Raw genomic sequence first — 26171 nt, 5'->3', positions numbered from 1 at the left:
GACAGGAGCTGCACAGCTCTGGGAGAGCCCAGAGCAGGGACCCAGTGGGACACATTCCCAAGTCCACCCCCTTGCTGGGTTTAGGGAATTGTGTGGTGGTTTTGTTAAGAAAGGGATTAATGCTGGAGCCTTTTTCTTCCCGCGGTTGGTTTCTTCGTGCTGGGAAACTAGACTAGGGCCTAGGTTTACTTTGAATTTAATTGTGTATTTAATGGCAAATATGCCAAGAACTGTCAGGTGGTTTTTTTTCTTTATTGTGTTTCTTATGAATCTAAATAGATTAATATTTGCAAGAAATACTTCCAGAGTAATTTTATCAAACAACTTCATTATTGCCATGGGAAATTCAATGCAATTTTAATCTGAGACCAGTTCCACTTTACAGTCTAGCTAGACTATGAGTTTTAGAGGCAGGCGCTGTATCGTGTCTGAGGCGTATATTGTATATGTATATTGTGGTGATATATTGCTGCTGTGACTCTACATATACTACCTAAGGGTCTGTGCTAATATCTCATGTTCGCAGTTAATTAGGTAATAGTTAAAAGTAATTAATACAATCCCCTCTTTGCCGTGTTACACTATTAAAAGCGGGGCAGGCGGTGCACACAGGTGAGCGGTATAACGACAGTGGCTGATGAGGATGAGCTGTGCGAGCGCTGCAGCTACGTCAGCCCCTCCTTTAGTAAAACTTTAGCCGTAGTGTTTATTTTAGCAGCGAGTTGCTCCCGGCTCAGCAAGCCCAGGCAGCAGATGAAGGATGCGCGGAGCAGCCCCGCGTGGCAGCCCTCGAAGCCCGCTGTCAGATTGATTGCTTGAAGCGCATTCGAAATCAAGTGCTGTACAGTCAGCTCTAGATCATTTCACAATCATTTTTCATGTGCCAGTAAGTAAAACCATAGTGAATAATGCAGCTGGTTGAAAATGGGGAAGCTACTCGGTCTTGTAAATCTGAACGGACCTCACCGTCTCTTCCCTCTGCCCTTGGGTGCAATGCAATCATCATGACATAAATAACAACTGCAGGGATATAATGGAATTACATGAGGGCTGCTATTGTGAGTGCTGTAGAAATAAGACAGTAATATTTGGAGGAGCCAAGATCAGAGCTGAAGTAGAGGAGAGGTCGAAATTATTTCCTTTTCTTTTTATCTGTCAGGAGAGAAGGTGAAGAAAACAAGTCCCACTGTGTTTGTAAAAGCTTCAAGGAATTGTCTGGGCCTGTTTGCATGGTGGTGGAGCAGCAGGAACACTCCCGTTGGCTTCTTCTGAGGCTTTTGCTTCCATCCCCTCCTGAGGCAGCTGTGGTCCTTGGTGGGCAATATGCTGCTGGTCTGGAGGTCTGGATGACCTGTGATGGTCACTGTGTGGGAACACCTGGGAGAACCAGGATGCTCTTGGCCACCCTGCAATGGGGGACGTTCCTGCAAGGTGGCAGGAAGGAGCAGGACACAGCTCGGAGAGCTGCTCCCTCTCAGTCCGGAATCACAGAACAGTTTGTGTTGAAGGGACCTTCCCAGCTCCCCCAGTGCCCCCCTGCCATGAGCAGGGACATCTGCACCAGCTCAGGTTGCTCAGAGCCCCGTCCAGCCTGGCCTGGGATGTCTCCAGGGATGGTTCATCCACCACCTCTCTGGCCAACCTGCGCCAGGCTCTCACCACCCTCGGGGCAACAATTTCTTCCTCATGTCCAGCCTGAATCTCCCTCCTTTAGTTTAAACCATCACCCCTTGTTCTATCGTAACAGGCCCTCCTCAAAAGTCTGTCCCCATCTTTCTTATGGACCCCTTCTAAGTACAGAAAGGCCACGATAAGGTCTCCCCAGAGCTTCTCTTCTCCAGCTGAACCCCCCAGCTCTCTCAGCCTGTCCTCCCAGCAGAGCTGTTCCAGCCTCGGGTCATTTCTGGGGCTCCTCTGGCCCCTCTCCAGCAGGTCCATGTGTGTCCTGTGCTGTCCCCAGAGCTGGCCCAGCCCTGCAGGGGGGTCTCACTTGAGCAGGGCAGAGGGGCAGAGTTGCAATCCAAATGGTTTCAGGAGGAGGACGTGTGCTCCCTGCCCTCAGTCGTTTGCTGGCCACCACCAGCCATCCAGGTGAGTCTGCTCAGAGACTGGCAGATCAGCTGGTGGGACTGAGACACCAGGTCCTCATCTGGAGAGCCCACAGCAGAGGAGTGTACCCGGTCTAAACTCAAAAGCTGGTCTTCTTTTCTGGTCCTTGTATGTGCAGACCCCATGGCTCTGGTCCTGCTCATGCTCTGGTCAGGGAGAGTGGAGATTCCAGCCAAGTCAAGCTACTTTCAGGCTGAGTCTTGCAGGACAGGGTGGAGAAGGGATGGCGTGGTCTTCAGGTGGGACCAGAGCCCTGTAGGGATGCAGGGAGATAAGAAACCAATTATCTGAATTATACTGCTGTGCTAGGAGACAGGTTTCCATTTTGTTTCCTGGAGTTTTCTCCATGTTTGTGGAAGAAAATGCCCAGAATTGCTGGGTAGGCAGCACAGGAGCTCCACGATAATGGGACACCCAGAGAAATGACATGCTTTGTGTGATCCTCTCAACATTCAAAATGGTTTCATGTACTTCTGCAACACCATATCTTCCTGCAGAGGACCCTGAAGTGTTATTTACCCATGGAAAGCTTACGAGGAGCATGAGCTTCTGTGCAGGGCTGGAAAAAGCAGATGTGAACGTGGGAGTCAAAAGCCCTTTCCAGAACTCTTGTAGGCATCAAATGGCTCTACCAGCGCTGGGCTGAAAGCTCAGCAGACAAGAAAAGGGAGGTTTTCTTTTATCTCACCCCTGCCCACTGCCTAAAGGCCACCACTTGAATCAGACTTGAATGGAAGCAAAAGTTATTTCCATGATTTTATAGTTTTTTTTTCCTTTTGACTCTTGCTGCACCTTTTGTAACATTCAGCGTCTCATTTCTTATCTAGTTCATGCATGAATAAGATATGCCACATATTTCCCTGACATGTCTACCTACTATAAATACTCCATCCTTCTGGTAGAGAGAATATGGAATCTATGTGTGTATATATATGTTCTGGATGCATCTAGAATCCTATATGCCGTTTTTCGAATATTGTGTCTTTAATGGGAATTCACTGATTAGGTGCATAAAAGGCTACAGAAGATGACAGTTTCACTGTGCTCAGTTTTAATACAAAGAGTACTACGGTTGCTAAGAGACTGATACTTCGAGTTTGGAAATCTTCAGCCACACTAGATATATTATCTTGGCAAATTGGACTTTCTGAGTTGGCAGCAAATGGAAAAGAGTAACTTTTAAAAATAGAGATAATTTAGATGACGTCAAAGACATCTGGTGTCCTTTTCTAGAAATGTGAGACTGATCTATTTTGCTTATGTGTATAAATCACCCTGCACCCAGTGTGATGTTTTACTTATGCCTGCAGTTGAGTCTGATTTCTTAATACATTCCCTTTATGTTTAAGATGTTTAACCAGGTATACCTGGAATGAATTGGCTTTATGTTTACAACAGATACTGCCTGTGTATCTTGCAGAACCTCAGCTTTGTGCCTCTGTGCAAAGCAGCATCTCATAGTGCCCAGAAACACCCACCAGGATCTGCAGTGACTCAGGGGACAGTCACTTATTTACCTTCCCGGGAAATTCGCTCCCTCATCCCCATACAGACCCTGCTGGTGCAGACTCAGAGCAGCGCCGCCGCAGACTTTATTCCCACCTTGCTAATGGGCTCTCTCATCCTCATCCCCACCCGGAATTTGGTGGGCGCAGAGAAAGGAGGGAGATGTGACTGGGCTTAATCACGCCTCGCATCCCTAATGCGTTTTGGTCTTGGGAAGCGCCCGTGTTCCTGAATGACAAGGAGGCTTTGAGCGACAGCTGAGAATCAGCTGAGGACTCGCTCCTGCCGCGCGAGAGGCGGCGGAGAAGGAACGAGGGATCCGGAGAAAGGGCTGAAATGGGCAGCACGAGGCTGACGTGAGAGAAAGGGAATAAATTAGAAGTTACTCAAAGACAGCGAATGGGAGGAGATGGCAGCAGGTTGCCGGGGGAGGGTGACACTTGCGTAGCGAGCGCGAGGGGCAGGAGCAATGCAGCCTGGAGAAGGGAGAGAACTCCGGGATGCACATGAGGAGCACAAGCAAGAAGAGGGTCCAACATCTCCCAGAGGGTTTTCCAGGCGTCACTTGTATTCTGGTAGCATCTTTCCTAGGGATTCATCACCTGGAGTCACCCAGATAAGACGTAGCTCCTTTGTCATCTTTGCGCTCTGGTTATGATGCCAGGGAAGGCTGTTCCCCCACTTCAGTTGTGGTTCTGCCTCCCAGACAGAGATGGATGGCCGGGCGTATTTCATTTCTTAAGCTGCACTTCTCCATAGTTGGAAGGAACACATTTGAATTTTAATATCATCTCTGAAAGGCAATTGCAGCCTATGCACTTGACTGTGTGTTCAGGTTGTGAGATTTTTATGTTATTTTTAGAAAAGTTCATTTGTTCCAAGGACCAGCAGATACAGAAATGGCCACTGAAATGTGGACACGTGATATATTTTTAAAGTATCAAGTGAACATAAAGTGAAATGGTGATAAAGGCAGGTTACATGTTTTTTTCAAGCTTAGACAACGAACTTTAATTGTATGTCAGAAGTCATTCAGGTTTGATATCATGCCAGCTAATTAAACCCTCCTCTCCGAAGAGACTTACTGTACTTTCAGCTGTTCTCAAGAACAAAAAACCTCTCCTATTCAGTGCTCACGCTGACATTCGCTGGAACGGGAACCAACACATGGGCAATGGGAGCTGTGATCAAACCCTCGTCTGGTTTGACTGGTGCAAACCAGGTTCATTTCCCCCCAAAGCAGCAGAAGGGAGAGAGACAACACCCGTCGTCCCGTCACCCTGTGCATCTGCTGTCACTCAGTTTTGGTGGCTTCTCTCTGTTTAAATTTTCCTTGATCCATGAGACATGAACCCCGCTGTATTTTTTGTTTCACCTGAGTCATCTCCTTGGGTGTCTTATCATTATGTTCCTTCCATACCACAGCGCGCAGTTCATAGATGGACAAAGGTGTGGGCTTCTGTCAGTACTACCCTGTTTCCCCAAAAATAAAACAGGGCTGGTATTAATTTTTGCTGTGAAAGATTTACATGTGTAGCTGCCTGGATACTATTTCAATTCACTTTTTTATGAACTGTACCTAGGGCTTATTTTTGGAGTAGGGCTTATATTTCGAGCATCCTCAAAAATCCTGAAAGTCATGCTAAGGCTTATTTTTGGGGTAGGTCTTTTTTTTTTAAGGGAAACAGGGTAGCAAAGGGCTCAAATCTCACTTCTCTTCCATTGTGCCAGCAATGTTTCTCTTCATTTCACCAGAAATGTAGTTGCCAAACTCATTCCTGTCTCTGGGACAGGAAAAATAAAGACAAACTTACTGAAAAGTAGCAAATGAAAAGAATGAAATTCTTCAGCATTATTTAAGCAATCTCTAAAGCCCGTGAGTAAATAAATCCCTTTTTAGCTGGATTGTCCGTGCCTGCCTCGAATGTGTATTTTACAATTGAAAGCTCAAGGACTGCTTTCAGGTACACAGCACAGGAAAAGTACTGAGCTTTCTTCTTAGGAATGCTTGGTTTTATGTACTTTTGATATGTAGAAATGGTAGTTTCTTTCAAACAACGGAACAGGAAAGAAATGCAAGTATTTCAATTGCTCTCCCGGAATATTTGGAAGACGCAAGGTTTCTAACACAGCATTTTCCTGTTTTCTGCAAAAGATAAACATAGTAAAAAGAAAACCAGAAAAGTTTGTCCTACATGTACTTTTAAGCACTTTATGAGTAAAATCTCTCTCTGGATATGCAGGCAAAGTCTTTCACGTCACGAGAGTCCCGAGCAGGACATTCCATATCTCAGTGACCTGACGTGCTTCACTTCATCTCCTTCAGAAATGCGAGTCTCCAGATCACTGGAGTAGGTTTGTTGATAGCAGTGAGCAGCTTGCGATTATCCATTTACATTTCCAGCTGTAGATGTTTTAAATGGGCTTTACGGCATCTCTATCTGATGTCTTTGGCTGGAAACCAGGCTGCACGTGGCTTGGTTCAGAAAAACCGTACCCAGCCTGATGAACACGACAGGCAAACTGGTAACGATGGCCAAGGAGAAGGCTGTTGGGTTAGGACAAGGGGTGATAGGTTAGAATAAAAGAGGGAGATTTAGACTAGAAATAAGGAAGAAATTGTTGCCCCTGAGGGTGGTGAGAGCCTGGCCCAGGTTGGCCAGAGAGGTGGTGGCTGAACCATCCCTGGAGACATCCCAGGCCAGGCTGGACGGGGCTCTGAGCAACCTGAGCTGGTGCAGATGTCCCTGCTCATGGCAGGGGGGGCACTGGGGGAGCTGGGAAGGGCCCTGCAACCAAACTATTCTGTGATTCCGTGATTCTTAAAACCCTCGGACTGGCTGGTAACCTTGCTTTTTACCAGCTCATCCCAGGGTAGGCTTGTGTGGATGCATACGAGATGTTTTGAGGTTAATTTAGCAATAAATATTCTGAAAATCCCTTTCATTTTCCTCCCAGTTGCAGCCCCTCGGGCTGTAACCCACCCCAGCAGAGTGTGAGCTGAAGCAGCCCTGGAGCAGGCTGCCCAGAGCAGGTGTGGAGTCTCCTGCTCTGGAGACATTCAAACCCGCCTGGCCCGACCTGTGTGATCTGCTCTGGTGACCCTGCGTGAGCAGGGCTGGGCTGGGGATCTACAGAGGGCCCTGTAACCCAACCAGCCTGGGGTCCTGTGAGCACCTCTGAGATTTTGGATGGGATGTAGGAAGAAGATTTGTTGGAGTTTCACCCTGACCCCTGTAGCAACTCCCCTGACATTGCAGCGGGTTGCAGACCCGCTCAGGAGCAAATTTTCATCTGTTTGATGAGTGTCTGTGGGCACCCTGGGTAGGCAGAGCTCCCGATACGGTTTGTGTTTGGCAGCCTGGCAGCCCCGCTCTAGCACAAAACCGTAGCAGTGAGACAACAGCTTGGGGTCAGCAAATGCAGAATAATAGAATGTGTCCTGTACACCAGGACGTGGGTCTGGATGCTGCCTGGAGATAAAGACCACAGCGATTTCCATTCCCCTCCCATATATCTTAATAGAGTATCAGAACAACTAATGCTGTTACAGATGCACCTTCGGCCAGAGAGAATGAAAATCTCACATGATGTAGCTCCAGGGTAAAATTCAGAGTTTTTGAGTGATTTGCAATGAGTTTTCTGCATAACGAAATGCTTTGGAATTGCTAAAAAAAAGTGCTGAAGCTTTATCAGTTTTGCATACAGGCTGCAAGTGTTGATGTGGTGTTTTGGTGCTTCCTGTCCCTAAACAAGTGTGTTCCAATGATGCTTTGCAGGCACGTTGGGAAAAGCTTTCTTAAATTGTTTTATACTCTGTAAAGCAATAAACTTGGACCAAAAAGTATGGAGGGAGCTGGGGAGCTCAAGCTGATTGTAATTCTTCCGGTGGAAACATTTTCCAGCAGAAAAATGCAGATTTGATTACATTCCCTGTTGACAATGGCCTTTTCAACTGAAAATAATAGAAGAGCTTCATTTCAGTAATGCTGAAATATTTCGTTTTGAATTTACAGTTTCACTTTTAAAAATATTAAATAACATGTCCGTGAAATATCAGGACTTCACTGCAGTGAAGCCTTTTCTGGAAACTATTCCTGAACAGGAATGACAGATGAGCTTTGGGTTGGTTACACTGCAAAGCCACCAAAAGAAAAGCAAACAGAAGGACAGATTATTGCAGTATTTTCCTCACCTTTCTTTTGGCCGGAATATTTGAAATTAACTCTTTAGGCCCATCGGGGACTGATCATGGCTGAAGAAGAGATAATGCACAGCCGAGCTGCCCAGAACCCACCCAAGCGCAGGACTGTAATTTACCACCTGGCAGAGCTGACATTTCAGGCAGAGCCACCACCACATCCCTGCTGCCTGCATCCCTCCTGCCCGCGTCCCTCCTGCCCGCATCCCTGCGGCCTGCATCCCCGCATCCCTGCTGCCCACATCCCTCCTGCCAGCATTCCTGCTGCCCACATCCCTGCTGCCCACATCCCTGCTGCCTGCATCCTTGCTGCCTGCATCCCTGCATCTCTGCTGCCCGCATCCCTCCTGCCTGCATCCCTGCTGCCTGCATCCCTCCTGCCTGCATCCCTCCTGCCTGCATCCCCGCATCCCTGCTGCCCGCATCCCTCCTGCCTGAATCCCTGCTGCCTGCATCCCTGCCGCCCACATCCCTGCTGCCTGCATCCCTCCTGCCTGCATCCCCGCATCCCTGCTGCCCACATCCCTCCTGCCAGCATTCCTGCTGCCCACATCCCTGCTGCCTGCATCCTTGCTGCCTGCATCCCTGCATCTCTGCTGCCCGCATCCCTCCTGCCTGCATCCCTGCTGCCTGCATCCCTCCTGCCTGCATCCCTCCTGCCTGCATCCCCGCATCCCTGCTGCCCGCATCCCTCCTGCCTGAATCCCTGCTGCCTGCATCCCTGCCGCCCACATCCCTGCTGCCTGCATCCCTCCTGCCTGCATCCCCGCATCCCTGCTGCCCGCATCCCTGCTGCCCGCATCCCTCCTGCCTGCATCCCCGCATCCCTGCTGCCCGCATCCCTCCTGCCTGCATCCCCGCATCCCTGCTGCCCGCATCCCTCCTGCCTGCATCCCCGCATCCCTGCTGCCCGCATCCCTGCTGCCCGCATCCCTCCTGCCTGCATCCCCGCATCCCTGCTGCCCGCATCCCTCCTGCTCGCATCCCTCCCGCCTGCATCCAGGGCTGCTCCGTTGCGGTTCTCCTTTCCTTCTCCTGCAATGAGCTCTCCCATCTGTCTGCATTACCGAGAGCTCCGTTTTACCCTGTCTTGCGATCAGCCTCCTTTATCTGATGGCAGTTCTGAGTCCAGTTGGGCAACCCAGGGAATTTCCAGGGTAATTAATCGGTGTCAGCGGGGGCAGTGGAGCGTTGGTGCTGCAGAGCTCGGGTAATGAGGAGTGAGGAGTACAGCCCGGCTCTTCTGTCAGGTTCTTACTGGTTTCCCAGGGATTTGTGGCCGTATGAAGATCACCTTGAAGGAAAAGTGCTTAGCGGAGTTTGGAGACTATAGTGATTGCTGGTCAGAGAAGATACAGAGGTACCCATTTTTACTGTGCAACTGCAAGTGAAAATACGGGGGAAAAAACTGGCCCAAACCAAGGGAAAAATAAGAATTTACTTCACTGTGTTAGAGTTTGAGTTTCTGTGAATAAATAGCAGAAATTACAATTTGTCTCTGGCACTCAGGCCAGTACAGCATTTCTGGTGTTCCTGAGTGCTTCCCAGAAAGTTTCATTTCAAAATGGAGCTGGCTCTTTAGTTTTCCTCCTTTTGAGGCAGGGTTGTTGTTTGTAGGATGAAGCTCCTATTTCTGAACCTTGAAACAGTGAAGATGGAGAACTGGAGATGGTGCGTTAAGGTCAGATTTGGTTTGCTGAGTTCTTGTGCACAAGATACGCTCTCAGTGAAGCAATTTATGTGTTATAATCACTTTGGCTTTTAAAGAGAAAACCTCTTTTTCTGGGATGGAGTTGATACTGGGACTTGGGGAACAGGGTGTTGGTCTCTCCTCCCAAGTAGCAAGTGGTAGGATGAGAGGAAACAGCCTCAAGTTGCTCCAGGGGAGGTTCAGATTGGATATTAGGAAAAAATTCTTCCTGGAAAGGGCTGTTGGACATTGGAACAGGCTGCCCAGCGCAGTGCTGGAGTCACCATGCCTGGAGGGGTTCAAAAGGCATTTAGATGAGGTTCTTAGTGACGTGATTTAGTGCTAGGGTTAGGTTATGGGTGAACTTGATGGTCCTGAGCGTCTCTTCCAACCGAAACAATTCTATGATTCTATGAGCTTTGAACAGCATTAAATCATTGGCACAGTGTGGTCCTTCCCAGGGGGAGTCTCTCAACTTGGGTGGTGATACCGGAGAAAAAAGTGAATAAATAAATCCAAGGGCCAGGTGATAAATCTGCTGATTGGAGAGGGACAGGGGGATGCTGAAGGTGTTGCTCCCATCCCACTTGGAGAAGTTGGTGGAAGAGCAAGAAGCAATATCTCACCATGGGCTTAGAGCTGCGTGGGCTCATGTGAGCAACCCCTGCCAGGGACTGAGATGTTTCTCTGGTCCTTAGTATAACTGTAGTAAGGACACATTAAGTTGGGTTTAATGTGCCACTGGGGAGCCATGTGGAAGTTAATTAAAGGCAGAGGGACTGGGAAAGCAATTGAACTCCAGTAAAACTTGCCTCGGGTACCACCTGTCCTGACTCGAGGGTCATTTTGTGATGGGAAGAAGGATGCCAACTTATCCTTGTCAGAGCTGACTCTCAGGGTGTTTGAGATACTTGTAACAAATGGGGCCCTGCGCAGCTGTTTCCAGGACATTATTCTAAATGGCAGGTACCTACTTTTGAATATTGAGCAGTAAATTTCCAACAGAGAATGCTCAAAGTCTAATTAAACCACCTTTGCAAAGTCTAGGAAAAGAGCTACAAATGCTGGGAGACGTTCTATTTCCTATGCAGTTATTGCCAGGCAAGGCTGCAGAATGAAACTCTCATTTTGGTGAGAAATGTATGAAGACTGTTCTAGCAGTAAATCAGTACAGGATGCAAATTATATATATATATATTAAAAAAATGGGAAGCTATTATCTCTTCAACATTAATGTGAGTCGTCCCTAAGCAATCTTGAATCAAATCACTCTCCGAGATGCTCCAGGGGAGGGTCCTGAGCTCATTACCTATTTATGTCCGGCAAATGTTTCACTTCTGATGATGAATGGAATATTGATGTCAATAAACTAAATCAGCAGCTCCCAGATATTATAGGCATATGTCTAGGCAGCTTAAAAAAATGTTGGGTAGTTAAACAATTCTCTACATGGCTCAGTGGTTCCCAGGAGAATATGTCCTGTGCAGGAGGTTTTCTGAAGCGGGGTAGTGTCATGGGACGGAAAATGTTTTGTGCCTGTTGTATGTGAGGGTGGGGGAAGGATAAAGATTATTTCCTAATAAAAAGAACTACTGAAAGAGGAGATGGAGGTTTCTTTGGAAAACAGAGGAAATCTGTTCTCTCCTTATTCGCCTTTTTTTACAGCATGTTCTTAAGATGTAAACAAAAGTTGTAGCATGTATGTTAAATTTATCTGCTTTCATAGTGGTGATCTTCATTCTTAGGGGTTGCTTTTCCTTTTTCCTTTTCCAACACCCATCCCAATGCTGCTACTCATAATGACTTGTTTGATCACGGATGCTCAAAACAAGACCCACGTTATGAAGCGTTTGGTTGAGACTGGGGAACTGCAGAGCCAAGGATGCAGCAATACAACAAGAGGACCAGAGATCTGAGCAAAGTTTTCGAACAGGGATGGGGAACCTGAGTTCATGATTCCTCACGTAAGAATTAACATGAAATCATCTTTTTTGCTGACTGCTGCAGTGTGCACTGGTATACTTGGAGTAAAAATTTTCTTAGCAGGCGGAGGAGTAGTGACGTGGGCTGGAAGAGGTTCCTGAAGCTGGTTCCTACTGCTAGAGGTGACTCGGTGACAGAAACTAAAGCTGTCCAGGGTGGGTGAAGCCCCATTTTGAAATGCTGCAATAATTGTTCACCTCTGAAACTTTCTTTGGCTTGTCAGGCTAAATTTGCTCATATCCATTTGTTCTTAGAAATTTCTCTTCACCTGAAATAGCTTTTCTCTGTCCCTGGGATGTCCCTTCCATCTTTCTGCCCTCCTCAGTGCGTTGCAGGTGGAAATCAAAGCAGTTCCATGAATAGTGTGGCCAGCAGGACCAGAGAAGTGATTGTGCCACTGTACTCGGCACTGGGGAGGCCAAACCTCAAATCCTGGGGGCAGTTTTGGGCCCCTCACGCCAAGAAAGCCCTTGAGGTGCTGGAGCGAGTTGAGAGAAGGGAACGGAGCTGGTGAGGGGCTGGAGCACAAGTGTGATGGGAGCGGCTGAGGGAGCTGGGGGTTCAGCTGGAGAACAGGAGCTGAGGGGAGACCTTCTGATCTCTGACCTGCCTGAAAGGAGCTTGGAGCCAGGGGGGGTCGGGCTCTGCTCCCCAGGAACAAGCGCCAGGACCAGAGGAAACAGCCTCAAATTGCACCAGGGGAGGTTGAGGTTGGATCTGGGGAACAATTTCTTCCCCCAAGGGCTGTGGGGCATTGGAAAAGGCTGCCCAGGGCAGTGCTGGAGTCACCATCCCTGGAGGGGTTGGACAGACGGAGATGAGGTTCTCAGGGACATGGGGTAGTACTAGACTTAGGTTATGGTTGGACTTGATGATCCTTCTATGATTGATTCTATGATTCTATGATTCTATGAGCTGAGCCCTGCTCTTCTCTTGCAATTTGCATCCTCTCTGCCCTCTCCCTCACTTCTGTCACTCTGAGTTCATCCCTCACTGCTCAGGACCAGCCTGTACCTTTCTCAGGCACTGAAAACTTGATTATTCTGCATCATTTATTGGTGAAAGCCACAGCACAACATCTCCAACCCCACGCATCCTTCTGCTGGTGTCGGGAGGAGCTGAAGGGGAGCCATGCTTGTCTCCTGCATGAAATTCTGTCCATGGTAGGGAAATGTATAGGAAAGAGTAGAAGCTGTTATTTTGCCAAATTCCTCTGTGGAGTAGAAGTCCCCGCCGGATCCGGGTGGTGCCGCAGGGCTCCTGCATCACGCACTGTCCACGCCAGCCGGCCCTCCGAATAAACCTCCTCCAGTATTCCCAGTCCAGCTCCGTTGCTGGTACTGAAAGCTTCTGTTTAAGAGAGTATCCAGTAGGCTTTGTGTTGTGCATTTATACGGTAATGGGATGTTGGTTACTTGGCAAGTGTTAAAAGTGTTTGGGAACATAACCACAGGAAATGTCATTTCCACAAATCATTTTTTCCCGGGGAAGCAAAAAAAAAAAAAAAAAATCTTCCAAATTATGTATGGAAAAGTCCCTCTAAGGAAAAACAAGACGAGACACTTAGTTTTGAGGCAGACTTTTCTGAGCTGAGATACTTCGTCAAGTTGACTAGCACTGATTTGCTTTGCCCACTCGACATAACTGTTTCTATTTGAGCTGCTGTAGCGCCGAGGCCGCTGTTAAATCCGGGGTTCTCTGCCCCATTTCCAGCTGCACGTTTCTGGTGATGCTGACAAGAGGCTGCAGCCGTTCAGGTAGACGTGGCTCCGGGTTGCAGTGACAGGGTTTGATCTGGCGGTGCTGAACTGCTGAGATTGAGAACAACCAAATTAAATATTTTGACACTTGCAGTTGGAATACGTTGGGGGGGAGGGCATTTCTATTAGATGAAAAACGTAGCTATTTTGACACTTTATTGCAATTTGCAGGGAAAAAAAAAAAACCAACAAGTGTGAGAATAGCAGATGGAGGGATGGAAATTTCCATTTTTTTAAACACATATAGTAATTACAAGACTCACTTAACAGTTCACTCAAGGACATGCTATTTGCAGCTTTTAGATCATTCAGTTTGTACTTTGATGCCCAAACCCGCAATTAGGTGAATGAGATGACTTGCAAGATTTCGGGTGGTGGTATTTCTTCACTTATCGTACTAATGAAAATAACCATATAGGACTCTGATTGTAATTACAGTGCACTGTGGTAGTTACTGTGTAATTACAAAATTGATTATGGTGGTATTATATTTATACCCAGTGAACTAACCTGAAACCATCTGCAGCGCCCGAGGGTAACCAGTGGACACTGAATTTATTTCCCAGAGAATCATGATTCATTCTCATTCAGGAAGCAAAGCAAGAAATAATGATGGTTGCCTCTAGTTACCAGTCAGAGAGAAATCATCTGTAAATAAAACTGCTACTGAGCCGGGAGAAGGGATGAGCCAGGGAAGGGAGCACAAGGTCGGTTCTCAGTGCTCTGGGAGCACAGGGATGTTTTTGGAGCGGGCGCGATGTGAGCGGGTGGGTCCGAATGTTGTCATCTTCGGATTTTCTGGATGCAGATGGAGAGAATTAAGGACTTTCTAGGCTGGGTGGCAGGTCCAACTCTGACAGCAGTCTTGCTTTTTGCCCTTCAGAAAGGTAATAAAAAGGTTGGCCAGAGAGGTGGTGGCTGAACCATCCCTGGAGACACCCCAGGCCAGGCCGGACGGGGCTCTGAGCAACCTGAGCTGGTGCAGATGTCCCTGCTCATGGCAGGGGGGGCACTGGGGGAGCCTGAAGGTCCCTTCCAACCCAAACTGTTCTGTGATTCTATGAAAAAAAATAATCACCCATTCTTCCTTTCTCTCTTCGCAGAGGTGTGTGGGGTAACTGGATGGCCGTGTGCTCCAGAACAGGGAAGCGGGAAGGTGCAGCTGTTAAATGTGAGGAAAGAGGAGGAATTAATTACAAGCAACCTCCCCATATGCAGCTTTTGAACTCTCAAGTAATTCTGAGAAATGAGTGCTGTGCTCTTGGCTTCCGTGGAACATAAGTCCTCACCTGGGGAAAAACCCGGAGCTAAACTTTCCCAAAAAACATTCCTTCCGAGCCAGCTCAGCAAACCTGCCCTGGCCCAGCTGACTCCCGGGCGAGGGCCCTTCTGCTCCAAAATCTTGACCCATTCACACAGCTCTCCTTCCTTCTTGCTGGACTTTTTGTCCTGGCAGCTCTCTCCAGCCTTGAATTATTTGGGAGTTCAATCAGTGTTGTTTCCGCTCCCTCTTTGAGATCATTAATGAAGATGTTCGTTAGGAAGGGGCCAGATGCTGATCCCTTCTCTCCCCTTGTTCTCTCGAGCGCTGTTCAGCACTAAGCATCGCGCATGGTCCATCTGACAAAGGCTCTTCGCAGCAGCGTTGCTGCTACTGTTTGAATTCATTCTGGGAGTGGGATGGTTTAGCGTTGCTAAAGTCACTGGCTGTTGGGTGAGCACTTTTGTGTTGAAATCAGCTTGTATAGAGGGGCGGTATCACTGTTCCCAGGGGCTGGAGAAACCGAGGCACGGAGAAGAGCACTCAGGTCCCAGCCTGGGCTCTTTGAGAAGAAGTGACATTTTCTGAGGCTCAGGCCAGTGCCATCACCACCAAAATGGGCTCCTTTCTGTCCTCTAAACCTTTCTATACCTTCCCTTCTTTTTTCCCCTTCTATACTCTAATATAGTTCTATGTCACCTTCCTATATTTGAGAGTGGAAGCAGATACTATATAGCGGGAAGGGGAATAAATATTAATATTTGCTAATGCCCCTAGGGAGGTGTAATCTGAAAATAGGTGCTTGGTTCATGTGGAGGGCTGGGCAAGGGGAACAGCAGCTGCTGGGGCAGCATCTCTTCAACACCCGCTCCCCCCGTTATCTTTATTGTTCATTTGAAGACAAACCAGGGCTCTGCTTTTCTTGACCAGGGTAAAGCATCCCCATGCAAAACAGCTTCCAGCTGAAATGGAAGAGCTCTCAAAGTTTCTCCCAAGTCCCGCCAATGTCTTTGTTGAGAGATTTACTCCATGGACCACAGGCCAGGAGCATCAGTTGCCATGGCGACTTCTTTGGGAAAGTCAGATGGGGAAAGTGCTGATGTATTTTTAGCTTTGGGTAATGAAATTTAACAGCTGGAAATCAAGGTGAGGGCCAGCCAGGTTCACGGACCACTGTTTGGGACCGGTTGGAAGAGCTGGTGGGGCTGGATTTGGGGAGGATGCTCAGACCTGTGGCTCACACTGTGCAGGGCAGCGCCCGCCTGTACGTCGGAGGAGAAGGGATCACTGTAAAGCAAATCTGATAAGGAGGTGGTGATACATGTAAAGATAAAGAGGAGGCACTGACTGAGGTTGTAGCTGCTTCGTGTACTGTGTGTTCAACTTATAAATAGCTCTTCAAATATACATCTGCACAAGTGGTATTTATAGAGTGATGAGTGAAAAAAATAAAACTCCATTTGGGGTCAGGAGTTGGTGTGTGAAGGATGTTTCAGGCTTGGTCAACAGTTCAGGTTTCTGAGGGATATGGAACAGAGCTGGACCCCAAATGTGTGGGGTTGTCTCCTCTGATCGAGGCTCAAAGGTTGCGGTGATGTCAAATGCACCTTCTGAAATTGGTGTATCTGGAGAGGATGCTCACCAGACGTTGGCATTCGGACATCCTGCAGCAGAGCCCCTGCACAGACATAATTTACTCATGTAATTTGGATCAGTCTAACTTTCGTGTAAACTTTTCTGAAGGTAGACTCATATTTTATTTTCTAAAATACTTTCTCGGCTCCCTGCAATATTTTTCGTTCTTTCGTCTTCAGCTGTCAAAAGTTTATTTTAAAATTAATTGATTTCGATGTAATATTTACTGCACTTTAGCTTTCAGCACAGCGTATGAAAATAGATTTCACTACAGCTGGCAGCGCCTAATGGGATTCGTTCCCACTCCAAAGGTTCTTTGCATTATGTACCGATACTTCCAGCCGGGTTTGCTTTGAACAGCCTCACCACCCTTTCAGCTCACCAAGCTCACACCAATTTTGAGATGACATGAAGCATTTCAGTTTAAAGAAGCCACAAGCTGATGCAAACCTGAGCACTAAATGTAAATATTACGGACGTGGCCAATATTCATTGGAATTAATAGGCTCTTCCCTCTTTGCGTCAGTGGGCTCGTTGGCTGGATTAAAAATTGATCGGATCTCATTATGATAAGCAGAGCTGCGGTGACGATGCAGCGGTGGGTCATGGCGATGCCCCAACACGTCACCAGGCTGTCACACGTGGCAGAAAGCAGCCTGTGGAAACGAGAACGGATTTTATTAACACACTAATGTTGTCAAGGGAGGTGCCGAACTTGGATGTGGGGTGATTTAGAAGCAGCCTTTGAATTGTAAAGCTGTGAATAACGTGTCAGCAAAGACGTCACTGAGATCGTTTCCTGCTGGGTTGTGATGCTCCTGGCTTTTTCCTGGGGGCACCGAGCACCATCCATCACCTTTCACGTGGCCCCGGTGCAGGGGCTGGTGTCCCCATACGGGAGGTGACGTGCTGGAGACCATGGCAGGACTGAGAATATTTTCTCATCTGGGAGTTAATGCCTGAACTACCCAGGGCTGCACCAACTTTTCCTGTCCAATCTGTTTCCTGATAGAGAACAGAGTATTTTTTAATTATAATAATTCCTTTTTTTCCCCAAAAAAACCCTGCTGAGTTTTCCCTCCCACTTCTCCAATGAAATGTTTTAATGTGAAGCTTAAACTCCTTTGAGCGAAGCTGCAGCGGGCCCCAGCATGCTGGTTTTTCATATATATCCTCCCTCCCAAAAGAGAGATGCTAAAGCATCCTGTGTTTTCCTCTCCACAGCGTGCTGCAAAGACCAGTTAACCAAAACTAAGAAATCAGCGCCTCTTTCTCTCCCCACCTCCAACCAAACCCTTTCAAGTAAACAGGCTCCCAGCTGGTTGAAATGTTCAAATTTCTCTGTTTGGCACTTGCAACAGTCAGAAATGGGGAGGTTGGTGGTGGTACTTCCAACCGAGGGGTCTGCGAGGAGCAGGAGACGTGCGAACCCTCGAGGCGGCGGGTGCACGGGGTCCTTTGGTGCGATGCCTGGGCAGAGGGTGGTTTTTAAACGCTGGAGGGGGATACGCCAGAATCAAAATCCAAACAAAGTCAGATGTCAGAAGCTGAGCCAGGCTGGGGAAGAATGATGGAAGCGATGCCTTAGATGCTGTCAGCATTTTTATTGATCCGAGGCTGTTTATTGCTGTAAAACAGTTATAAATTAGAGAAAAGCTATGGAGAGGAGTGAGCGATGGAAATTGCGCGGGTGTGGTTTAAAAGATGTACATCTGCTTTTATCGGACAAGGGTTTTGGCTGCAGAGCTCCGTGCCCTGCGGGGGAGGCAGGGAGCACCCAGCTGCTCCTGCTCACAGAGTTTTGTTGGAGAAAGTTAGAGCTTCTGTGACATAAAATATAATAAATCTGCCTTGCAGACACGCTGAGGGGCTGGGAGAAGGGCTGCTGGGGTTGGGCTTTGCTGTGCAGCCGTATGCAGGGAGATTTTATTGTAGGTCAGGCTGGTTCACCCACAGCAGTGCAGGGCAAATGCTGCAGAAAGGAGTTCAATGTGTGATGAATAAATAATTTTGTGATGGTATCTAGCAGAGAAAATAGGCAGCATGTGTGTGGATACTGTTGCATTTATCTGCACATGGAGCTGTGCATATGTGAATGCATAGACACAAGTATATATATACATATGTGTATGAACGAATTATTACACTGACTTGAAATGATCAAATATGCACCATTAATGTTAGAAAAGGCACTATATGCTGCTTCTGTGTCCCATGTGTGCAGATGGAGGGAGTCAGGCTCTGCTCCCAAGGAACAAGCGCCAGGCCCAGAGGAAACGGCCTCAAGTTGTGCCAGGGGAGGTTGAGGTTGGATCTGGGGAACAATTTCTTCCCCCAAGGGCTGTGGGGCATTGGAACAGGCTGCCCAGGGCAGTGCTGGAGTCACCATCCCTGGAGGGGTTGGACAGACGCTGAGATGAGGTTCTCAGGGACATGGGGCAGTGCCAGGGTTGACTTAATGGTTGGACTCAGTGATCTTAAGGGTCTCTTCCAACCAAAACAATTCCATGATTCTATGATTTTGAGCATTGACCAGGGAGTCCTCCACCGTAACAACTCCTCTCTTCTTCCTTCTCCTTTCCAGAAATCCGTGAAGCGTTCCGGGTGCTGGACAGGGATGGGAATGGTTTTATATCCAAGCAGGAGCTGGGCATGGCGATGCGTTCCTTGGGATACATGCCCAGTGAGGTGGAGCTGGCGATTATCATGCAACGCCTTGACATGGATGGTAAGTCTCCATTGTTGGTTCTTTGTTACTGGTGGAGGGGGGATTTCCCAGAACATTGTAGCCCATGGTTTTGGCTCAAATAATTTATGATCACCAAGGAGGGTCTGGAGAGGAAGCTGTGAAACTTTCCCTTTCATTACAGCACAGAAAGGGCAGACGACTGTGAGCCCTCAACCTCTTGTAGATAAACCTGCCCCTCGGGCAACCCACGCAAGCGAGGTGAAGCATCTTTTATTTGACCAGCTGATACAGCTGGGTGAAGCCAGACCAGCTCTTGCAACCTTCCTTTTCAAAGCTGCAAATGGTCTTTTGTAAGGCTGGTATAACCTTTTTTTATGCATTCCTTGCCCAGTGACGCCTACTGGGACATGACGTGAGCACCCAACCAAGCAGAGCTGTCTGGTCCTGTGGCCTCACCACTTCTTGCAAGTAAAAGATGCTGTGGATGGGATCTGTGCTGTGTCGTAATGAAGTGTTGATAGTTTTTGAAGGAGAAGTTTAGAAGGGTGGAATAATTTTGAGCAAAATCCTGCTGTGAGAGCTCGTCAAACAATTACTAAGAGGTAATAAAAGAAACAGAACCCACCATTAACGGGAAGAGAGAAATGCAGCATCAGGATGCTGGAGCCAGGGGGGACTTTTTAACTGCTGCAAAGCTACAATCAGAGCTGATCGTGATGAGCGAGCTGTCTTTAAAATGCCCTTGGTCAGAGCAGGAAGGGAGACTTTCTTGATGCCTGAAACGTGCAGGGAAGCTGGGATGTGGATCCAACCTTCTCCCTCACTTCCAAAGGTACCTGGGGTGCATTAAGGAAAGCGTGACCAGCAGGTCGAGGGAGGTTGTTCCTCCTCCTCTGCTCTGCCCTGGTGAGGCCACATCTGCAGAACCAGGTCCAGTTCTGGGCTTCCCAGTTCAAGAAGGACAAGGAATTACTGGAGAGAGTCCAGCAGAGGGACACAGAGATGCTGAGGGGTCTGGAGCATCTTTGTGATGAGGAGAGACTGAGAGAGCTGGGGCTGTTGAGCTGCAGGAGAGAAGCTGAGAGGGATCTGATCAATGGGATCAATATCTCAGGGTGGGTGTCAGAGGATGGAGCAGACTCTGTTCAGTGGTGCCCAACGCCAGGGTGAGGGGCAGCGGGCACAGACTGAAACACAGGAGGCTCCATGTGAACATGAGGAGAAACTTGTTTGCTGGGAGGTGCCAGAGCCTGGAGCAGGCTGCCCAGAGCGGGTGTGGAGTCTCCTTCTCTGGAGACATTCAAACCCGCCTGGCCCGACCTGTGTGATCTGCTCTGGTGACCCTGCGTGAGCAGGGCTGGGCTGGGGATCTGCAGAGGGCCCTGCAACCCAACCAGCCTGGGGTGCTGGGATTCTGCATGTGGCCAAAACAGGATGGAAACACTGTACAGAGTTATTTGAAGTCATGCCAAAGCAGAGTCCTGGATGGAGCCCCGGTCTGATGGAGGCAGCTGAAAGCCGATGGGAGATGGTGGCAGCAGGAGCGAAGCTCTCCTACCTCCCCAGGGATATCCAAGTCAAATGTCCCCATGCGATGCACAGTACAACTGTATTCAGCAGGTGACAGTTGAAGCGGGGAATCATAAAATCATCTTTTTGGAAGAGACCCTTAAGATCATGGAGTCTACCCATAACCGACCCCTGGCACTGCCCCATGTCCCTGAGAACCTCATCTCCTTCTGTCCAACCCCTCCAGGGATGGTGACTCCAGCACTGCCCTGGACAGCCTGTTCCAATGCCCCACAGCCCTTTGGGAAAGAAATTGTTCCCCAGATCCAACCTCAACCTCCCCTGGCGCAACTTGAGGCCATTTCCTCTCGTCCTAAGAGACGAACAGACTCTTAACCTGCTCAAGGGTGTTCAGCATCACCCCTAGAGCAGGGAGCCAAAGTGATGCAAAACTTGGTGGATAGAGAAAATCAGTTGTAATGATCTCATTCCTAAAAGAAAAAAAAATCTATCACTTTAAAAAGCATTTTCTCCAAAAACTATTGTTTGCACCTTGAGTATTGTTTGCACTTTGTTATGTCCTGCTGGCCTTTCCCAGCAGACCAGATGATTCCTCTTTAGGTTTTGCCAAGGCCAGGCTCAGCATGGTGCCAATTCATGGGGTCTTTTACCGAAACTCTGGGCTTTTTAGGAAAAAGAGTGCTGTGGACTTGGCTTCTAGTTTTGATTCTTCTCCAGTTATTCCCTGATTCTGGGTCTCACAGGCTTGAGACTTTGGCACTTTTTGCTATACACTCCTAGCGTGCAGGGACCTGTAATGGGAGAGGTGGAGTTAAAATGTAGAGTAATGGCCTGCAGATGGAAGGTGTTAAATTCCCGTTTGAGCCCTTTCAGAAAGCTCAGTGTGTTTTCTGCAGAGATGGGATGTGATTCTCCTTCTCGTCCAGCTCAACAGTTCCAACAGCTCCAAAGATACAGCCCAGTTGTGCTGGGTGTTTTTATTGTTCTTACGTCTCAGCCGCCTCTTGTTGAAATATTTTGAGCAGACAGTTTAGTGGCTGGACACAGGTCTGTGCTATGTGAAGGTCAAACAGGCCATACATTAAAAAAAAGACAGAGTAATGGGAAATTCCTTAGGCACTGAGCAAATAGGGGAATATTGTTTGAAAGATTTGCCTTGCCTGCAAATCGAATTAACGCTATTTGGCTTGAATTAATGCTATATGTCTTGAATTAATATCATACGGCTTACGGCCACTTTTCCTCCGATGGTTTGTCTTCATTTTTTTCTGAGATTTAACTTGAAATATGCAGTGGGAACCAGCAATAGCTTCCTCCTTCCCCTCCCAATGTGCGTGATCATAATTCGGTAGCGGGGCTCGAACTCCCTTTCCCATACACTCCTGTTGAGGATTGCTGAATTTTTCCAAGGCTTTGGCTCAGCATCAGGTGGGTGGGAAGCTCAGTTGCATAAAAGAACATACTCAAGGAGGAGACCCCTTGGTTAGTAAAAGCGGGGGGCTGCGGTAACCCCCTGCGCATCCCCCAGTGCCCGCCGTGAGTTACGATGTGACGGCAGGTAACATATCCAGACGTCCGTCCCTCCGTGCGAGGCCGCTGCCAGTGTCTGCTAATAATGAGGTAATACAATTGGCAGCGGTTTAGATTTAATCTGAACCAGCCTGAACAGACTTAGTGCAAACATACGGTTCTCATCAGAAATTACCTTGGGAGCGCGCTCACGTTGCGGGATGGCAGAGTGACTGAACCTGCCATGGCTTATTTAACTGATAGGCTTCAAATGATGAGCAACCGGAGCTGGTCTGAATTTGGTTTTCGTTGCAAACCCTGATTTCTGGAGGGATGAGGAGGCTCAGCCCTGTCTAGGTCAGGCTGAGGAGACATTCGAGCCGTGGGTGGCCAGGTTGGACAAAACATGTTTTAAGAGGAGCATATACAATGTGCGCTGGAGTGGTTTTGTGGCTGAGCATAAACCGATATGACAAGAGCATTTCACACCCGTATGTCACCTTGTGCCACAAAGGATCTCACCGAGCTCAGTAAATAACGCAGGGATCAGCTCCAGAGATGCCCAAGGACAGTTGCTTCTGGGGCTGTGACGTGCAGCTGCTCGGTGACACACGGAGCCTCCAAATTAGAGCAGAAACCAAGGTGCATTTCATAATTCATTGCGTTCCAAGGCAGAATGTGGTTAGTTAGAAAATACTGCTTGAACTTCAGTGAAAATGGCAATTGCGCAGCTTGGGTTTTGCCCAGGAACTCTTTGCAGGTGTCACGTCACTTTTAATGCCTCCGTGGCTCTCGAGTGCTGCCATCGGCCTTCCCAGGTGACATGTCCTGGCACTGACAGGGCACAAATGGGTGGCTTTGCCCTCAGAGAAAGTCATGGGCTGGTGCTGAGGATGCTTGAGAACTTCTGAATGTCCTCCAGGTCTCTGAGCGGCAGGAGGGATTCCTGCTGTTGGGATCATGGGGATGTTGTTGTCCCAAGCCATGGAGCCCATGGCACACAAAGAGGTTTGGGTTCATTATTTTAATATAATATTTATAATATCCGCTGGGCCTCGGTGCCATGGCACGGCAAAGCTGTCACAGGGCTGGGGAGGAGGGAGAGAAATTCAGCCAAGAAATAGTAAAACGGGACTGCGGGATGGTTTAGGTCTCATAAACAGAGCAATATACGTTTTCCCTTGCACATGCGAGTGCAAACTCACAGCAAATCCTATATTAAAAAGCATCAAAACCAGCTCCCCGTCCCCAGAGATGGCTGTCAAATCTGCCCAGGACATTGATCGCACAGTTGCAGAATCGGAGGCTGCTTTTCCTACCGATGCCTTCTCCACCTTTTCTGCTGCGTCCCTTTGCTGTTCTGCAAGGTCGGCTTCACCTGCAGGAGGAGGAAAGCGGCTGCCGTGGGGGGAAATGTTATAGTTGGCATAAAAAAACCTGAATTAAGGTGAAAAATGAGAATATACTCGCAATATTTCAAGGTGTCAAGAGAAATCTTATAAATCATCAGAAACACCCATTTATGCACTGCTGGAAGATGCAATATGGTGTTGCCGTAATGGGAGAGGTGGAAGTACCAAAATAGAACAGGAGGCAAAGGGTTTTTCTGTGTGAAAATGCCCGTTTTTGGGAAGGGAGGCGAGGAATGGTGGTTCCGTCACTCTGAGATTCATGTGAGGTCAAAGCTTTGCTTCCATCTCGAAAGTTTTGCGTGACCGTGCACCAGGAGGGGGTTGTTCGGTGTCGCTGAGCATCTCTCCGGTGTCCTGTGCCTTACAGGGGCGTATCGTTTGCTTTGGGTCTGGAAGTACAGGTCAAATTTTACCTTATTTTATACCCTCGATTTGCGTTATCCTTAGACATAAATAGATATCGCATGAGAGTAAACATCACAGCCTAGGAGAGGTGCACACATTCCCGTCTGCAATCTGGAGAATGACCCCAAATGTTCTGCCAGCCTGTGGAGAGTAAAATATTTTATGTATTTATGTGCTGGGAAAGAAATTATTTGTAAATTCTTCCAATTGGCAGTAATGCTAATAAAAATGCAGAGAAATGGCACATAAAATGTGTTGCCTTATCTGGGATGCCTGCTCTTTAAGGAGACTTTCTCAATAAAATAGATGAATGCGCGACTTAAGTGTCAAACTGTTTCGTTACAACATAAGACACTTTTATCTGAGGAATAAAATAAGCACTCAGTGTACTAATTAGAGGAGCAGCTGGTTTTCAGTACCCTGGAAAAATAACTTCAGGCTAAAATAAGAGGGAAAAAAACCCCAGCATGTCAAATTGTTTATTATAGTACAAGTAGGAAATACTTTGATCGAGCAGAAGATGAGCAGGTTTCATTGGTGTACAAGTGAGGTACCTGTTACCTTTTATCACATTCAGTATGTGACGTGTCAGTGGTAGTGACAAAAACACAGCTATGACATCTTTATGAGCAATAAAAAAACAGGGGAGAGAAATCCCAATTTAAAATTCTGTGTGTTCCCAAGCTGCCTTGCATTGGCTCTTTGTGGAGAAGGGAATTGAAGAGGGGAATTAAAAAAAAAAAAAAATACAGCAGTAGGATGCAATGGTTTCGATGGGATTCTGCATTTTGATTGTCCTCACGCAGTTTCCGTGTTTAAAGTGCAGAGTTAATAGGAAAAGCACAGGCAGGTTGTTACAGACTTTGGGCTTGCCCTCTGGCCTCAAAGGCCTCTGATTTTCATATGTTAAATGATTTCGCGACATTTCAGCGTGGTCGTCCTTTAACGTGTGTTCCTGAGCTGAGAAACTTGGCTGGTGAGACGAATTTGATGAGACTTGTCTTTATTTATAGAGGCTACTTTTTTCGTGTCTGCTCCGATTTGTAAAATGGAGATTATCATATTATGTGTTCTCGCTGCAAAGAACGAAGAGTAATTATTGTTGCTGGTGAAGCTAGTGAGACTTGCGGCTTGTACTGGGAAGAGGTTCACAAGGAATATCAAATTCTGTCCTCGATGCAGTACCTGGATGGCTCAGTGCAGCCGTGTTGAATAGATGGGAGAAGAGGAAACACCGACTTGCAATTCCCTCCCTGAAATCCACCCTCCCCGTGCTGCAGCGGGGCAGAGTCCTCTGCAAAACACCGCGATCTGTGGTCTGGCACGCAGGCTTGCCCTCTGATTTGTTTGCGTCCTGCTTCATTGTATTTATTCCTTCAAATGCAGTATTCCTGGGATTATGATTTGGGTTTCACGGATGCGTATGCCACAGGGAACACACTTTACTCTGTTTTAATGACTTGCTGGTCGTCTCAAAGTTGTGCCGAGCTGTCTGATACCTGCAGAGCTCTCCTGCTATTCCCAGGGCCTGGGGAGCAAAAGTAATTAAAATCCTGGGTAGTCGGGATGTGATTTTGCTTCTCTCAGTCTACACGACAAAGGGATCAACTGGTTACAAGCTGCACGATCCAAGAGTTCTGCAAATTCCTGCAGAATGAGCCCTCTGCGTTTGATGTGCCGGGTGCCTTTGCACGGGGATGAGGGTCCCTGGGGACACGGGTGAGGGTCGGGGGGGACAGTGGGGACTTGCAGGGGCCGTGCTGGGGGCACAACACGCTCAGCATCCTCCGCAGTGCCTTCCCTGCAGGACACGGGGACGGTAATTGGGGCATCTGTGGCTTCCCGGGGCCGGCGTGAAGCCGGCACGCTGCTTGGCAGCTGTCTGATGGATGGGGTTTATTTTTTTACCGCAGTCACTGTTTTTGTCGGAGTTTTCTTCTAGCCGAGCACTAACAGCATCCTGCTTGTTTTAGTGCTCGTGGCGGAGCGGGGGACATGTCACACCCGCCACCGCAGAGGCAAAACCCCCCCAGTCCTCTTCAATCACTGTCTGGCAGGTCAGCTCCTGGCCGGGCTCCCCTTGGGCAAACTTGGGGAGTTAATAGATTTTTTTTTTTTTTAATGGGGAAGCAAACAAGTCCTCTGCAGCCATTTCCTCTGCCTTGCAAGACGAGCCAACGGGCTGTCAACATGAGTAACTCTCAAGGTCCTTTTCTCGGTGTGCTGATGGATGCACCCCCGGCTCTGTCTTTCCAGGCTCCATTCGAGCCTTTCAGACCCCGTGGAAATTTCCTCCTCCCAGAACATATGTCTGAACAATTTGCTAATCTTTTCTGTGTCGTTGTCATTGAACTAGAGCACCCAGCTCTGCGCAGCCACTCTGAAACCCGCGGGACTTGGAGGTGCCTTTAAAAGACAGGGTGTAGATGTTTCACCCCTTCCTTTGGCTCCAGTGCATTTTTTCCTTCAAAAAGCAGTTCT

The 26171-nt window shown here is 48.0% G+C and overlaps 1 protein-coding gene across 1 annotated transcript in view; it reads left to right on the top strand.

The window, feature by feature from the left end:
* The window catches only part of CALN1 (calneuron 1), a 126653-nt gene that overhangs the window by 38241 nt on the left and 62241 nt on the right, over positions 1-26171 (top strand). Inside the window, 1 exon segment of the mRNA XM_065647221.1 lies at positions 18730-18873. Coding sequence (XP_065503293.1) covers positions 18730-18873 — 144 coding nt within the window.

This window comes from Caloenas nicobarica, chromosome 17 (genome assembly GCF_036013445.1).
Source record: "Caloenas nicobarica isolate bCalNic1 chromosome 17, bCalNic1.hap1, whole genome shotgun sequence".
Lineage (NCBI taxonomy): Eukaryota > Metazoa > Chordata > Aves > Columbiformes > Columbidae > Caloenas > Caloenas nicobarica.
Note: the sequence above shows the minus strand (reverse complement) of the source record. Positions and strands in the feature narration are given on the sequence as shown.